The following is a 16,813-nucleotide window of genomic DNA, read 5'->3' on the forward strand; positions in this document are numbered from 1 at the left end:
TGACTGTGACTCCTGGGGTGGGGATAGGGTTACTACCCAGATTGCAGCAGCCCCTTTACTCTCGTCTCAACCGGTAAATGAAGGAGGTCGCTGTCTGTGGTCTCCCACAAACGGCCTGGCTTTTGCAATTAAACGGCTATAGGCGAGAGGGCAGGGGGTTCCGTTTGGGGAGGGAAAAAAGACACAGATGGTAGCGAAGATAAGGTGCTAGGGAGATGGGCAGGACCCCCCCACCCCACCCCAGTCTGGAGACTTCTGAAGCCAGAGGCATGTGACTGGCACCAGTACCCTGCCCCCACGCTGTAGAAAGGAGAGCTGGGGGTTTTCCAAACTCTGGGCAAATAAGCCCTGGACCTGGGAACACGGGAGTGGACTGTGGAAGGAGGGAATGAGGGGGATCCAGGAAAGAGGGTGAGGAGGGGGTGCTTCCTGGCTAATGGTTGTGACTCACAAAAGGGAGGAAGGAAAAAATGAAAAGGAAAACAAAGTGGAGTGGGGGAATGACTTGGCAAGGGTCTTTGGTTAAGAAAAGAAAAAGAAATGGTGGCCGGGCGCGGTGGCTCACGCCTGTAAACCCAGCACTTGGGGAGGCCGAGGCAGGCGGATCATTTGAGGTCATGAGTTCGAGAGCAGCCTGGCCAACAGGGCGAAAACTCGTCTCCACTAAAAAAAAAAAAAAATTAGCTGGGCGTGGTGGCGGGCGCCTGTAATCCCAGTACTCAGGAGGCTGAGGTGGGAGAATCACTTGAAACCTGGGAGCCAGAGATTGCAGTGAGCCGAGATCACACCACTCCAGGCCACCAGCCCAGGTGATAGAGCAAGACTCCATCTCGAAAAAAAAGAAGGGGGAGAATGAATTGGGAAGTTGGGGTTCTACCCCTTCCTCTAGGTAGTATTCAGTATTGCCTAGTCTGGTCCCCTCAATGAGGATCCCGAGGACCATCCCAGGCCTCTGGCTGACCCTTCCTCCTGTTCCTGTGTCAGGCACCTGTGGGCTTGGCACTTCCTACCTGAGATTAGACACTGCCTGTTTTGTTCACTTTGCATCCTCCAGTGTCACCTGCAGCATCTGGCACAGAACAGGATTAAAAACTACTTGCTGCATGACAGAAGAGAGGAAGGAAGGACTTGTAGAAATTAACTAAAAACAGGCTGGGCACAGTGACTCATGCCTATAATCCCAACAGTTTGGCAGGCCAAGATGGGAGGATCACTTGAGGCCAGGAGTTCAAGACCAGCCTGGGCAACATAGCAGGATGCCATCTTTACTAAAAAAAATTTTTTTTTTTTTTGAGACGGAATCTTGCTCTGTCACCTAGACTGGAGTGCAGTGGCGTGATCTCGATCTCGGCTCACTACAAGCTCCGCCTCCCGGGTTCACACCATTCTCCTGCCTCAGCCTCCTGAGTAGTTGGGACTACAGACACCTGCCACCACGCCCAGCTAATTTTGCTTTTGTATTTTTAGTAGAGACAGGGTTTCACCATGTTAGCCAGGATGGTCTCGATCTCCTGACCTCGTGATCCACCCGCCTCAGCCTCCCAAAGTGCTGGGATTACAGGCGTGAGCCACCGCACCCAGCGAAAAAAAGTTTTTTAAATTGCCAGGCATGGTGGCGCCCGCCTGTGTTCCCAGCTACTCAGAAGGCTGAGGCAGGAGGATCACTTGAGACCAGGAGGTTGACGCTGCCGTGAGCGGTGTTCTTGCCACTGCACACTCTAACCTGGGTGACAGAGCAAGACCCTGTCTCAAAAATAAATAAAAATAAGCTGGACACGGTAGTTCACACTTGTAATCCTAGCACATTGGGAAACTGAGGCAGGCAGATTGTTTTAGCCCAGCAGTTCAAGACCAGCCTGGGCAACATGGTGGAACCTTGTTCTTACAAAAAAAAAATATACACATTATATATATATGTCAAATATATGAGATACATAAATTGTATATGAGATATGTATGTCACATATATCATATATCATGTATTATGATATATATAACAATTAACTTGACTATATTTATATATAGTTATATATATAGTTATATATATATACACACACACCTGGCACATATATATGTAACTGGCATATATATATACACATATATATATAAAAAAAAATTAGCCTGGACTGGTGGCACACACCTGTAGTCCCAGCTACTTGGGAGGCTGAGGTGAGAGGATCACTTGAGCCCAGGAGGTGGAGGCTGCAGTCAGCCAAGATCATGCCACTGCACTACAGCCTGGGCAACAAAGTGAGACCCACTCTCTAAATAAATAAATAAATAATCAACAAAAAATGGGAGGAGAGAAGGGACTTTGAGAAATGTATCCTGAATACAGAACCTCATATAGGGTCAGGACTGGGGGATATGAGTCATCCCATTTTGCAGACTCAAATAATAATTGTGATGTAAAAGGAATAAATGTGTTCTGCTTATAAGAGTGTTCGAACGTGGACCACACTCAATTTAGTAAGCAGTGTGAATATGTGTGGGCATTTAATTCTCACAATAACCTGGGCTCCAATCATCTCCATGTGGGCAAGAAACTGAGGCACAGAAAGATTAAGCCTTCTGGTTGAATGACATAAATGGCAGACCTAGAATTCTTTTTTTTTTTTTTTTTTTTTGAGACAGAGCCTTGCTCTGTCACCCAGGCTGGAGTGCAGTGGGGCAATCTCCGCTCACTACAAGCTCCGCCTCCCAGGCTCAAGTGATTCTCCTGCCTCAGCTTCCTGAGTGGCTGGGATTACAGGCATCCCCACCGCACCTGGCTAATTTTTGTATTTTTAGAGGAGATGGGGTTTCGCCATCTTGGCCAAGCTGGTCTTGAACTCCTGACCCAGGTGATTCGTCCACCTCAGCCTCCCAAAGTGCTGGGATTACAGGCATGAGCCACTGCACCTGGCCTGCAGATCTAGGATTCCAATCTACCTGTGCTGACATAAATCACCACTGCCCACATGTGATTACTGACCATTTGAAACGTGGTTGGTCTGAACTGAGATGTGTTGTACGTATAAAATACACATCAGATTTTGAAGATTTAGTATGGAAAAAAAAAGTGCTTTTTTTTTTTTTGAGACGGAGTTTCGCCTTGTTGTCCAGGCTGGAGTGCAATGACATGATCTCGGCTCACTGCAACCTCTGCCTCCCAAGTTCAAGCGATTCTCCTACTTAAGCCTCCCAAGTAGCTGAGATTACAGGCATGCACCACCATGCCCTGCTAATTTTGTATTTTTAGTAGAGATAGGGTTTCTCCATGTTAGTCAGGCTGGTCTCGAACTCCCAACCTCAGGTGATCTGCCCGCCTCGGGCTCCCAAAGTGCTGGGATTACAGGTGTGAGCCACCGCGCCCAGCCGAGTGCAAAATATTTTATTAGTCATCTTTTTTTTTTTCTTAAGAGTCAGGGTTTGGCTGGCTGGGCACGGTGGGTCATGCCTGTAATGCCAGCACTTTGGGAGACCGATGCAGGAGGATAACTTGAGCCTAGGAGTTTGAGACCAGCCTGGACAACATGGCAAAAACCCATCTTTAAAAAAAAAAAAAAAAAAAAAGACAAAAAAGAAAAAGCTGGGTGTAGTGACACGCACCTGTAGTTCCAGCTACTCAGGAGCCTAAGGTTGGAGGATCATTAGAGCCTGGGAAGTCAAAGCTGCAGTAAGCCGAGGCCGGGCACGGTGGCTCAAGCCTGTAATCCCAGCACTTTGGGAGGCCGAGATGGGTGGATCACGAGGTCAGGAGATCGAGACCATCCTGGCTAACATGGTGAAACCCCGTCTCTACTAAAAATACAAAAAACTAGCCGGGCGAAGTGGCGGGCGCCTGTAGTCCCAGCTACTCAGGAGGCTGAGGCAGGAGAATGGCGTGAACCCGGGAGGCGGAGCTTGCAGTGAGCTGAGATCCGGCCACTGTGCTCCAGCCTGGGCGACAGAGCGAGACTCCGTCTCAAAAAAAAAAAAAAAAAAAAAAACAAAGCTGCAGTAAGCCATAATTGCGCCACTGCACTCCAGCATAGGTGACAGAGCAAGACCCTGTCTCAAAAAAGAAAGATGTTGGCCAGGCACGGTGGCTCAAGCCTGTAATCCCAGCACTTTGGGAGGCCGAGACGGGCGGATCATGAGGTCAGGAGATCGAGACCATCCTGGCTAACACGGTGAAACCCCGTCTCTACTAAAAAATACAAAAAACTAGCCGGGCGAGGTGGCAGGCGCCTGTAGTCCCAGCTACTCGGGAAGCTGAGGCAGGAGAATGGCGTGAACCCGGGAGGCGGAGCTTGCAGTGAGCTGAGATCCGGCCACTGCACTCCAGCCCAGGCGACAGAGGGAGACTCCGTCTCAAAACAAAACAAAACAAAACAAAACAAAAAACCCAAAAAAAACCAGAAAGATGTTTTGCACTATATTTCTATAGGGCAGTGCTAATCTAGGCCATGCAGTATTTGCACCGACGTTGCTCTCAGCGCACAGGGGTGGGGGATCTGGAAGGTTTATAATTTATGGCTTAATTTCCACCAACTCTCTGTAGAACCTTGGGCAAGTCATACCACCTTCTGAGCCTCAGTTTTCTCATCTGTGTAATGCGGTTATATCAGTATCTACATTATAAAGTTTTGGGGAGAAATGAAATTCTACACGTGAAGTACTTAGTTCTGGGCTAAGTACTACCACATAGGAGGTAGTCCACACAGGTTAGGTGCCACCTTGACTTACTAGATGAATCCTTTTCCCCTCTATAAAAAGGGATGGTACCTACCCAGCCTTCCTTTGAAATTTTAAAAGTAGCTGACATCGCCAAAATGACCATCTCTGGAGCCCACCACCCACCGCCTCTCGTAGGGCAAGAGAGAATACCAGAAGGGCAGAGATTTCTGTAACCCAGAGAGGGTTAAGTCCAAGGTCACACAGCCCGCTCGAAGTGAGGCTAGATAAAGCTCAAAACAGGGCGGTGCTTCTGACCTTGAGATAATCGATTTTCCTCTCTGGTCAACCAGACGCCACTGATGGAGCCAGGGTGGAGGTGGGAACTGAGTGCCGTGCACCTTCTGAGGCTCCGTCGCCACACTCAAGATGACGACACATTGAGCCCTGCTCTGCGGTTAGACACATTCAAGATGGCGATGCACAGCCCGGATTCCGGTTCCGGTGGCTCAGGCCCCGGCCAGGACGCGCTGAGCACACTGGAAGCAGCCATGGCGGATGGTCCGGTGGCGGAACTGCTGCTCCGGCGGCTGGAGGCGTCCGATGGCGGCCTGGACAGCGCCGAGCTGGCGGCTGAGCTGGGCATGGAGCACCAAGCGGTGGTGGGCGCCGTGAAGAGCCTTCAGGCACTGGGCGAGGTGAGCCGGGCCCGTGATGCCGGGCCGCCTTGCCCTTGCACCTACGGTCCCCTTGCCAGGAGGGCTCTACGTCCAGACCAAATTCCCTCAGGCCTAGTTTGGGGTAGCTGTATATGTGTCCACCCCGGGATGCGCGGACGGGAAGTGGGACGAGTGAGGGCCCAGATGTTCCTCATGCAATAAACGTTTATTGAGGCGCGGTCAGCGTGGGTAGGGGGAACGATAATGGACGAGGAGGACGCGGTTTCTGCCCTCACGCAGGTTGCGACCTTATAGGAAGGTGCTTCAAGAACTAGAGTGATGGAGGGAACACAGGGGACCCAGCTGTGACAGCTGACCCAGGCTTGGGGGTCAGGGAGAGCGGCCTGGTGCAGGTGACGGCTGAGTCGGTTCTCTGTAGAGGAAAGTGATACCACTTTAGAGATCAGTGGCCGGGATATTCGGGGATGGCAGGCGGCGAGGGAGACCAGCATAGCTGTAATTGCAAGGCCTCTTAGGTCTTTACCTCACGAGGGAACTGGGGAGCGATAGCAGGACCTAGAGCCCGGTCAGATGAGTGTGCTATCCACATCACCTTTGGGAATAACTGGCAGGGACAGGACAGGAGGTGAAGGGATGAAAGCAGAAGCTGGCACTTCCCCAAGCTGGATGGCATGATGTCTGGCTATGGGAAGGCAGCTTGGGGGAGGTGGGGAAGGCGTGGGATTCAGGACAAGGCAGGGGGCACACCGATGAAGTCCAGCCTTCTGACTTGGGCAAGTAGACAGTGACAGAGTCACAGGAGGAGGATGCTGAGGGGCCCGTGGGCCACCCAGAAGGCTAGATCCATGAGGCCAGGATCTGGGCTGTTTATCCTTAGAGCTCACGTTCTGCGCCCCACTTTGGTCTCAGCTTGTTTGTCCAATTCATTCCATAATCCTGGCTGATGGCCATGTTATTCCCATTTTGCAGATGTGACAACTGATGGTCAGTAACATAATCAGTGTGAATAGAAGAGGCCGATGAACCCAGATTTGAAATTAGGCACTCAGGCTGCAGAGCCCATAGTCCTCAATGCAGAGGCAGCTGTGTTCTGTTGGGTGACAGTGCTTTGATCAATATGATTTGACATTTGTATACGTCACAGAGAGTTAAATAATATAAGGAGGTAAGGTTAAATCTAATGACAGTAATAGCCATAAAAATAATTATAGTAGTTAGAATTTATGCCGGGTGCAGTGGCTGACGCCTGTAATCCCAGCACTTTGGGAGGCCGAGGCGGGTGGATCATGAGTTCAGGAGTTCAAGACCAGCCTGGCCAAGATGGTGAAACACCGTCTCTGCTAAAAATACAAAAAATTTAGCCAGGCGTGGTGGTGGGCGCCTGTAATCCCAGCTACTTGGGAGGCTGAGGCAGATAATTGTTTGAACCTGGGAGGTGGAGGTTGCAGTGAGCCAAGATTGCACCACTGCACTCCAGCCTGGGCGACAGAGCGAGACTCCATCTCAAAAAAAAAAAAAAAATTTATGCAGCAGTTGTCACATGGTAGGCACTATATATTTTTTCTGAGTATTAATTTAGCTACTCCTTAAAATCATCTGAGGTAGAACCCATCACACCTTTCTCTTATGGATGAGAAGAGTTGCTCAGACGTTAAGCAACTTTCCCGAGGTCACACAGGAAATGAAGGGCAGAGGTAGGATTAGAACGAAGTGGGAGCCAGGTCCTGTGCACTCTATTTATTCTTTTTGTCCTTTTCTTCGTGACTCTGGACCTGGAACCTCAGTTTTTGTTTGTAATGTGTACCTCCAGGGCCCTTGTCTGACATTCTGGGCACTGACATGTGAACATTTAAACATGGAGACAGGTTGGGCGTGGTGGCTCATGCCCGTAATGCCAGCACTTTGGGAGGCTGAGAAAGGAGAATCACTTGCGACTAGGAGTTTGAGACCAGCCTGGACAACATAACAACACCCTGTCTTTAAAAAGTAATTTAAAGGGGCCGGGCGCGGTGGCTCAAGCCTGTAATCCCAGCACTTTGGGAGGCTGACATGGGCGGATCACGAGGTCAGAAGATCAAGACCATCCTGGCTAACACGGTGAAACCCCGTCTCTACTAAAAAATACAAAAAACTAGCCGGGCGAGGTGGTGGGCGCCTGTAGTCCCAGCTACTCGGGAGGCTGAGGCAGGAGAATGGCGTGAACCCGAGAGGCGGAGCTTGCAGTGAGCTGAGATCCAGCCACTGCACTCCAGCCTGGGCGACACAGCAAGACTCCGTCTCAAAAAAAAAAAAAAAAAAAAAAAAAGTAATTTAAAGGGCTGGGTGCAATGGCTCACGCCTGTAATCCCAACACTTTGGGAGGCCAAGCTGGCCGATTACGAGGTCAGGAATTTGAGATCAGCCTGGCCAACATGGCAAAACCCCATCTCTACTGAAAATACAAAAATTAGCAGAGCATGGTGGCACACACCTGCAATCCCAGCTACTTGGGAGGCTGAGGCAGATAATTGTTTGAACCTGGGAGGCTGAGTTTGCAGTGAGCCGAGATCGCGTCACTGCATTCCAGCCTGGGCGACAAAGCGAGACTCCATCTCAAAAAAAAAAAAAAAAAAGAAGGGTAATTTAAAAATTAACCAGGTGTGGTGGCACGTGCCTGTAGTCCCAGCTACTCAGGAGGCTGAGGCGGAAGGATCACTTGAGTCCAGGAGTTCAAGGCTATAGTGAGCTATGATCACACAACTGTACCCCAGCCTAGTAACAGGGTTAGGCCCCCTCTCAGTGAAAACAAAAACAAAGAAAAAAATGTGAAGGTGAATCAGTTCACCTAATTTTTCACCTTAAAATCTGTCACAGGTTCAAAACTGACAGTAAGAATTTGTCCTCCGCCAGGTAACATCCTTAGTGGTATACTTTACCCAGGGAGGTGTAAACTACCATTATTATTACCCCTGTGTTACATAAGGGAAATGGAGACACAACAAGGTCTTTCCCTTGAGACCACTTGACTGTAAAGTTGCATAGCTGGGATATGAAGCCAGCTTCAAGGGCTATGCTTTGAACCTGGGACCCAGTGCTGCCGAAAGGGGGTGCCTGACTCTGAGCCTCACCCCTGCCTGGACCCCCCACCCCCCACCATTTCTCTCTAGGTCATCGAGGCTGAACTTCGGTCCACCAAGCGCTGGGAGCTTACTGCGGAGGGTGAGGAGATTGCCCGGGAGGGCAGCCATGAGGCCCGTGTGTTTCGAAGCATCCCCCCGGAGGGCCTGGCCCAGAGCGAGCTTATGGTAGGAGCTGTGGGGTGAAAGGGGAGTGAGTGATGGGGTGAAGGTGGCCCTGGTGCCCCACTCACTGCAGCCTCTCTTTTCCAGCGACTGCCCAGTGGCAAAGTGGGCTTCAGCAAGGCCATGTCCAACAAGTGGATCCGGGTAGACAAGAGTGCAGCCGACGGGCCCCGGGTGTTCCGAGTGGTGCGTTCCTGCGGGCTGGCCAGGGGGCAGGTGGACAGGCACGTGGGCCCCTGGCCCTCACACCCCTTATCCCGGCAGGTGGACAGCATGGAGGACGAGGTGCAGCGGCGGCTCCAACTGGTCCAGGGGGGACAGGCTGAGAAGCTGGGGGAGAAGGAGAGGAGCGAGCTGAGGAAGAGGAAGCTGTTGGCTGAAGTGTGAGTGGGTGCCCCCTGCAGGCTCAGGCCCCCACCACCTGCATGGCATGGTGGAAGCATGGTGGGAGGGAGACAGACACCTTGCCCACACCAGGCACAGGTGTGGCCAGTTTCCTCCCAGCTCGCTTAATGCCATAGTTGTCAAGCGTATGTGCCTCGGGGTCTTTGTCCATGAGGACCCTTCTGCTGAGAACTGTTTTCCCTCTGATCTTTAAAGTCGGCCCCTCATCAAGTCTCTCTCCTGCGTCCGCTTAAAGAGGCCACCCTGCCACCCCTCCTCTCCTCTTGAGTTCCATGAAGCCCATCACCCCTAGTCTTCATCTTTGGTGCTTGTTCATTTCTTTCACTGTCCTTAGTGTGGTCTAAAGTTTAATGAACACACGCTGGACAGGCTCCTGGAACCTAGATGGTCTAGGGGCTGTCCTCTCACAGAACAAATGTCCCCTTTGAGCAGACACAGAGTGGCAGAGAGAAGACACTAGAGCTGGGATGCATAATTGAAGTACACAAGAGTGAAACTCCGTCTCAAAAAAGAAAAAGGGGCTGGGCGCTGTGGCTCAAGCCTGTAATCCCAGCACTTTGGGAGGCCGAGACGGGCGGATCACGAGGTCAGGAGATAGAGACCATTCTGGCTAACACGGTGAAACCCCATCTCTACTAAAAAATACAAAAAACTAGCCGGGCGAGGTGGTGGGCGCCTGTAGTCCCAGCTACTCGGGAGGCTGAGGCAGGAGAATGGCGTAAACCCGGGAGGCGGAGCTTGCAGTGAGCTGAGATCCAGCCACTGCACTCCAGCCTGGGCGACAGAGCGAGACTCCATCTCAAAAAAAAAAAAAAAAAAGGAAAAGGAGAAAACCAAAAAAACTGCCCTCTTTCAGGGGCTTGCGGGAAGACTTTCGCAGAACAGAGCCTGGCACAGAATAAATCTGCTAGACTTTCCCTAATTTCATCACTCAGTCGTGTACTTAGCACCTTGAACAGACTCTGGCACACATTAGGTTCTCAATAAGCGTTTTTTGAATGAATAAGTAAGTGCATACGGGAGATAGGACATGGCCACATAGGGGGATTTCAGGTAGTGATGAATGTCAGGATGGAAATAAAGCAGAGTGACTTGGTAGGTAGCGTGGGGATCCTCATCAGGCGGGAGATCAAGGAAGTCCTCTAAGAGGAGATAGCAGTGGCATCTCCTTTGTTCCCCTGGCCACAGGACCCTGAAGACCTACTGGGTGAGCAAAGGCAGTGCCTTTAGTACCAGCATCTCCAAGCAAGAGACAGAACTGAGCCCAGAGATGATCTCTAGGTAGGGGTCAACCCCAGGGTCAGGGCGGATGGGAGCTGGGGCAGGGGGCGGGGACGGGCAGCCCTTACCAGGCCCTTGCATCCTCCCCCAGTGGCTCTTGGCGGGACCGGCCCTTCAAGCCCTACAACTTCTTGGCCCACGGTGTCCTCCCCGACAGCGGTCACCTTCACCCCCTGCTCAAGGTCCGCTCCCAGTTCCGACAGATCTTCCTGGAGATGGGGTGAGCACAGGGCTGGGGGCAGGGCCTGGTGCTGCTGCTGGGTACAGGCAGGGCAGTCAGGCCGCGTCTCCCACCAGGTTCACCGAGATGCCGACCGATAACTTCATTGAGAGCTCCTTCTGGAACTTTGACGCCCTCTTCCAGCCCCAGCAGCACCCAGCCCGTGACCAGCATGATACCTTCTTCCTTCGAGGTGGGTCAGCCCCTAGGGCCTCCCTGAGACATGAGAGACACCAGGCGCCAGGGTAGAGCCTTTACAGGATGGGCATCCCATTTTATCAAATTAGGTCTAGAACTGGGCATGGTGGTGTGCACCTGTAGTGCAGCTATTTGGGAGGCCAAGGCAGGAGGATTGCTTGAGCCCAGGAGTTCAAATCCAGCTCAGGCAACCTAGGGAAGAGTCTACCTCTAAAAAAATTAACTAAAGTCCATCCTTGTTGAACGTGTCAAGCTCTGTTCTCATTATATCACCTCCAGTCTTTTTTTTTTTTGAGACAGGGTCTTACTCTGTCGCCCAAGCTGGAGTGCAGTGGCACGATCTTGGCTCACTGCAAACTGCCTCCCGGGTTCAAGCAATTCTCCTGCCTCAGCCTCCCGAGTAGCTGGGATTACAGGCTCGTACCACCATGCCCGGCTAATTTTTGTATTTTTAGTAGAGATGGAGTTTCGCCATGTTGGCCAGGCTGGTCTCAAGCTCCGGCCTGCCTCAGCCTCCCAAAGTGCTGGGATTACAAGCGTGAGCCACTGCACCTGGCTGTTTTTTTCAGCCAGAGTCTCATTCTGTCGCTGAAGCTAGAGTGCAGTGGCACGATCTCAGCTCATTGCAATTTCCCCCTCCCAGGTTCAAGCGATTCTCCTGCCTCAGCCTCCTGAGTAGCTGGGATTACAGGCACCCGCCACCATGCTCCGCTAATTTTTGTGTTTTTAGTAGAGACAGGGTTTCGCCATGTTGGCCAGGCTGGTCTTGAACTCTTGACCTCAAGTATTCCTCCTGCCTCGGCCTCCCAAAGTGCTAGGATTACAGGCATGAGCGACCACGCCTAGCTAAAAATTAGTGTATTTTTGTATTGTTTTGTCTTGTTCTATGTTGCCCAGGCTAGTCTCGAACTCCTGAGCTCAAACAGTCCTCTTGCCTCAGCCTCCCAAAGTGCTGGGATTACAGGTGTGAGCCCCTACACCCTGCCTGCCTGCATGTCTTCTTTGAGCATTCCAGGCTGTGCACACCTCAGGGCCTTTGCTGACATTCTGTCTTTAGCTGAGAGCTGTTTTCTCCCAGATCTTCAAGGCAGGCTGCAGCCTCAAACCTCTGCTCACATGTCACCAGAGACAGGCCAGCCTAACACTCCCAGGCTCACCCCCAGTTCTACAGAAGCCCTTCACCCCTAGTGTTTATTCTTCTGTCACATTTCTTTCTTTCATTGCCCTTAGCACTGTCCGGAATGGAATGACTTCCCACAATGGGGTGGCCTTCCTGACCAAGAGGGCAGTTGAGGTCATTGGGTGCCGACTTACCTGGCCAGGAGGAGCAACATCATTCTTGTCATTATTGTCATAGCACCCAAAACTTACTAAGCACTCATCACATGCTAGCCACTATTCTAATCTTCCTGCCAACTACTGGAAGCACTACTATTACCCCTTTTTACAAAGAAGGAAACTTGGCCAGGCTCAGTGGGTATAATCCCACTGTTTGGGAGGCTAAGGGAGGAGGATTGTTTGAGCCCAGGAGTTTGAGATCAGCCTGAGCAACATAGAAAGACCCCATCTTACAAAAAAAATTAGCTGGGCATGGTGGTGCATGCCTGTAGTTGTAGCTACTCAGGAGGCTAAGGTGAAGGATTGCTTGAGCCTGGGAGTTTGAGGCTGCAGTGAGCTATGATTGCATCACTGCACTGCAGGCCAAGCAACAGAGCAAGACTCTATACCTTAAAAAAAAGAAAACAAAAGGCCGGGCGCAGTGGCATAATCCTAGCACTTTGGGAGGCCCAGGCAGGCAGATCACTTCAAGTCAGGAGTTTGAGACCAGCCTGGCCAACATGGTAAAACCCCATGTCTACCAAATATAAAAAATTAGCTGGGTGTGGTGGCACACTTCTGTAATCCCAGCTACTTGGGAGGCTGAGGCAGGAGAATTGCTTGAACCTGGGAGGAGGAGGTTGCAGTGAGCCGAGAGTGTGCCACTGCACTCCAGCCTGGGCAGTGGTGCAAGATTCCATGTTAGGGCCAGGCGTGGGGGCTCACGCCTGTAATCCTAGCACTTTGGGAGGCCGAGGCGGGCGGATCATAAGGTCAGGAGATCAAGACCATCCTGGCTAACATGATGAAACCCCGTCTCTACTATAAAAATACAAACAATTAGCCGGGTGTGGTGGTGGGCGCCTGTAGCCCTAGCTACTCAGGAGGCTGAGGCAGGAGAATGGCGTGAACCCGGGAGGTGGAGCAAGACTGTACCTCAAAATAAATAAATAAATGCATACATACATATGTACATAAATAAAGCCCAGGTGCAGTGGCTCTCGCCTATAATCCCAATACTCTGGAAGGCTGAGGCGGGTGGATCACCTGAGATCAGCAGTTCGAGAGCACCCTGACCAACATGGGGAAACCGCACCTCTACTAAAAATACAAAAGTTACCCAGGTGTGGTGGCGGGCACCTGTAATACCAGCTACTTGGGAGGTTGCAGTGAGCCAAGATTGAGCCATTGCACTTTAGCTGAGGTGATCGAACAAGACTCCGTCTCAAAAAAAAAAAAAAAAAAAAAAAAGAAAAAAATACACACAAATGAGAAAACTGAGGCACGAGAATCGCTTGAACCTGGGAGGCAGAGGTTGCAGTAAGCCCAGATTGCACCACTGCACTCCAGCCTGGGCAACAAAGTGAGACCCTGTCTGAAAAAAAAAAAAAGAAAGGGAAATGCTCGTTGACTGACCTGATGTTGCTCTGTCCTGCCCAGATCCAGCTGAGGCCCTGCAGCTCCCAATGGACTACGTCCAGCGGGTCAAGCGGACCCACTCTCAGGGCGGCTACGGCTCACAGGGGTGAGGAGGACTCACCTGGTATGGAAGGGAAGGAAGCTGGGGACCCCTGGGCCATTGCATGGACTTCCCACCTTCCCTCCTGAAGGTACAAGTATACCTGGAAGCTGGATGAGGCCCGGAAAAACCTACTTCGTACCCACACCACATCAGCCAGCGCCCGTGCACTCTATCGCCTTGCCCAAAAGGTGCGGTTGGCCCAGGTGGGGGCCAGAGTGGGGAGAGGGTGCTGTCAAAGGGACCTTCTGACCCATACTTGGGCCTGGCTCGGTTGTCACCCCTAGAAGCCCTTCACGCCGGTCAAGTACTTCTCCATCGACCGCGTATTCCGGAATGAGACCCTGGACGCCACACACCTGGCTGAGTTCCACCAGATCGAGGGTGTGGTGGCGGATCACGGCCTCACCCTGGGCCACCTCATGGGCGTTCTGCGGGAGTTCTTCACCAAGCTGGGTGAGCAGGGGGGCAGGGGTGGGCAGCGGTGGTGCGGCAGCAGGCGGGTGTGTTGATCACCAGCATTATCCTCCAAACCCCTGCTCTCCTGCCCGCCCCTACTCCCTGCAGGTATCACGCAACTCCGCTTCAAGCCAGCCTACAACCCATACACAGAGCCCAGCATGGAGGTGTTCAGCTACCACCAAGGTCAGGGTGGGCCCTCGTACTGGGGTGGGAGGGAGGTCTCAGGCTACCATGGTTCAGCCTGGGTCCCCCCACTGCCACACCTGTACCCCACCGCCACACCTGTACCCCACCTCCCAAGCTCACCACCAGACTCAGAACCTGTACCAGCAGTGCCCAGAAACTCAACACGCGCTGCCCCTGTCTTCTCTGTCCTGCCCCTACAGGCCTGAAGAAGTGGGTGGAGGTCGGAAACTCGGGGGTCTTCCGTCCAGAGATGCTGCTGCCCATGGGGCTTCCCGAGAATGTGTCGGTCATTGCCTGGGGCCTCTCCCTGGAGCGGTAAGTGCCCAGGTGGAAACTCTGGGTGTCCAGCTGCCTCAAACAACTCTCCAGGCATAGGGGCCTGCGTGGTTTCAGCACCACCCATTCATTCATCCAATGGACAAAACTTTCATAGTAAGCACAAACTGAACACCCGGCCCCGTGCTGTGAACATGACAGCTCATGTCCCTGCCTTTGAACCTGGGGTCCCAGTGGAGCGAGAAGGATGATAACTAGCAAGACCAACAAGCATATCAGGCCAGGTGTGGTAGCTCCCAGTGCTGTGGGAGGCCAAGGCAGGAGGATTGTCTGAGCCAGGAGTTTGAGGTCAACCTGGGCAATAGAGCAAGTCTCCGTCTCTACAAAGAATAAAAACAGGCCAGGCGTGGTGGCACATGCATATAATCCCAGCACTGTGGGTGGCTGAGGCAGGTGTATACCTGAGGTCAGGAGTTTGAGGCCAGCCTGACCAACATGGCAAAACCTCGTCTCTAATAAAAATATAAAAATTAGCCAGGTGTGGTGGCAGGTGCCTGTAATCCCAGCTACTTGGGAGGCTGAGGCAGGAGAATTGTTTGAACCCAGGAGGCAGAGGCTGCAGTGAGCCAAGATCATGCCACTGCACTCTATTCTAGCCTGGGCAACAGAGTGTGACTCTATCTCCCGTCTCTACTAAAACTACAAAAATTAGCCGGGCACTGTTGCGTGCGTCTGTAGTCCTAGTCCTAGGTACTCATGAGGCCTAGGTATGAGAATCACTTGAACCTGGGAGGTGGAGGTTGCAGTGAGCTGAGATTGTGCTACTGCACTCCACCTTAGGTTATAGAGTGAGACTATGTCTCAAAAAACAAATGCACTCAGCAAATAAAGACACAAGTGTGTACCAGGGCAGTAAGTGGTATAGGGAGGGCTAAGGCAACTACGTGGTCAGTGAAGGCATCATGGAGGAAGAAGTGCCATCTTAGCAAAATCTGGAGGTAGATAAAGGGGTAAACTGTGAGAGTATCTGGGGAAGGGTGTTCTAGGTAGTGGTCACAGTTCAAAGGCCCAGAAGTGGGAATGTGCCTTTTGTATTAGGAGAAGCACGAGTAGGCTGGTGTGGCTGAAGGCAGAGAGGTGATAGAGCAGTTGGCGCAGGGCCCTATGGGTCATGGGGAGAACTTGAACTTTTCCTCTGAGGAAGATGGGAGCCATCCTAAGCCAAAGAGTGCATGTGCTGACCTCATGGTAAACTCTGTTCCCTTTCTTACAAGCCCAACGATGATCAAATATGGCATCAACAACATCCGGGACCTGGTGGGCCACAAGGTGAACCTGCAGATGGTGTACGACAGTCCCCTGTGCCGCCTGGATGCTGAGCCGAGGCCCCCTCCCACACAGGAGGCTGCGTGACATGGGCCAGTCTAGGACAGCTCATCCTCCCTGAGTCCCTGCTGCTGCACTCCTTTGCATCCCTGGCCAGTGACCTTGTATTTATGAGGCCTCTGTGAGGCCAGCCCCCACCTTCCTCTTTCCCACCTGTCCCAGAACCAGAATCCCAGGGACAGAGGACCAGGTAGCAGGTTCCTTCTGTTGTCCTGTGTGGTGTGTCCACTGTGAGGGTGGGCCTTGAGGAGACCTGTGGGCCACCTACTGTCTAATAAAGTGGGCAGTTGCCCCCATCTGGTGGCTTTCCTTAGGGGTGACATGTCTTGTTGGGTCCCCCTAGCTCAGTGTGCCACTTGATAGTCAAAAATCTGGGTACTGGACCAGGCACAGTGGCTCACTTCTGTAATCCCAGAACTTTTGGGAGACCGAGGTGGGTGGGTCACTTGAGGTCAGAAGTTCAGGAACAGCCTGGCCAAAGAGGTGAAACCACATCTCTACTAAAAATAAAAAAATTAGGCCAGGCATGGTGGCTCACGCCTGTAATCCCAACACTTCGGTAAGCCAAGGCAGGCAGATCACTTGAGGTCAGGAGTTCAAGACCAGCCTGGCCAACACAGTGAAAACCCATCTCTACTAAAAGTACAAAAAAAAAAAATCAGCTGGGCATGGTGGCGAGCGCCTGTAGTTCCAGCTACTCTGGAGGCTGAAGCACGAGAATCACTTGAACCAAGAGGCAGAGGTTGCAGTGAGCCAAGATTGTGCCACTGCACTACAGCCTGGGTGACACAACAAGACTCTTGTTTCAAAAAAAAAAAAAAAAAGGCATGGTGGCAGGCACCTGTAGTACCAGCTACTTGGGAGGCTGAGGTGGGAGAATCGCTTGAACCCAGGAGGTGGAGGTTGTAGAGAGCCAAGATCACACCACTGCACTCCAGCATAGGCCAGAGAGAGACCTGTCCCC

General features: G+C 52.0%; 1 protein-coding gene across 1 annotated transcript in view; it reads left to right on the forward strand.

Moving 5' to 3' along the window:
- FARSA (phenylalanyl-tRNA synthetase subunit alpha) overlaps window positions 1–16,145 on the forward strand; it is a 93,481-nt gene extending 77,336 nt beyond the window's left edge. The window contains exons 2-14 of the mRNA XM_050770457.1: window positions 5,174–5,336; window positions 8,465–8,602; window positions 8,687–8,785; window positions 8,864–8,982; window positions 10,193–10,285; window positions 10,377–10,505; window positions 10,583–10,698; window positions 13,461–13,545; window positions 13,631–13,730; window positions 13,827–13,995; window positions 14,107–14,184; window positions 14,388–14,502; window positions 15,738–16,145. Of these exons, the coding sequence (XP_050626414.1) occupies window positions 5,190–5,336; window positions 8,465–8,602; window positions 8,687–8,785; window positions 8,864–8,982; window positions 10,193–10,285; window positions 10,377–10,505; window positions 10,583–10,698; window positions 13,461–13,545; window positions 13,631–13,730; window positions 13,827–13,995; window positions 14,107–14,184; window positions 14,388–14,502; window positions 15,738–15,876 (1,527 nt within the window). The 5' untranslated portion in view covers window positions 5,174–5,189 and the 3' untranslated portion in view covers window positions 15,877–16,145. The remainder of the gene's footprint in view (window positions 1–5,173; window positions 5,337–8,464; window positions 8,603–8,686; window positions 8,786–8,863; window positions 8,983–10,192; window positions 10,286–10,376; window positions 10,506–10,582; window positions 10,699–13,460; window positions 13,546–13,630; window positions 13,731–13,826; window positions 13,996–14,106; window positions 14,185–14,387; window positions 14,503–15,737) is intronic.
- The last annotated feature ends 668 nt before the right edge of the window (window positions 16,146–16,813 follow it).

The sequence above is a fragment of the Macaca thibetana genome, chromosome 19 (genome assembly GCF_024542745.1).
Source record: "Macaca thibetana thibetana isolate TM-01 chromosome 19, ASM2454274v1, whole genome shotgun sequence".
In the NCBI taxonomy this organism is placed as follows: Eukaryota; Metazoa; Chordata; class Mammalia; order Primates; family Cercopithecidae; genus Macaca; species Macaca thibetana.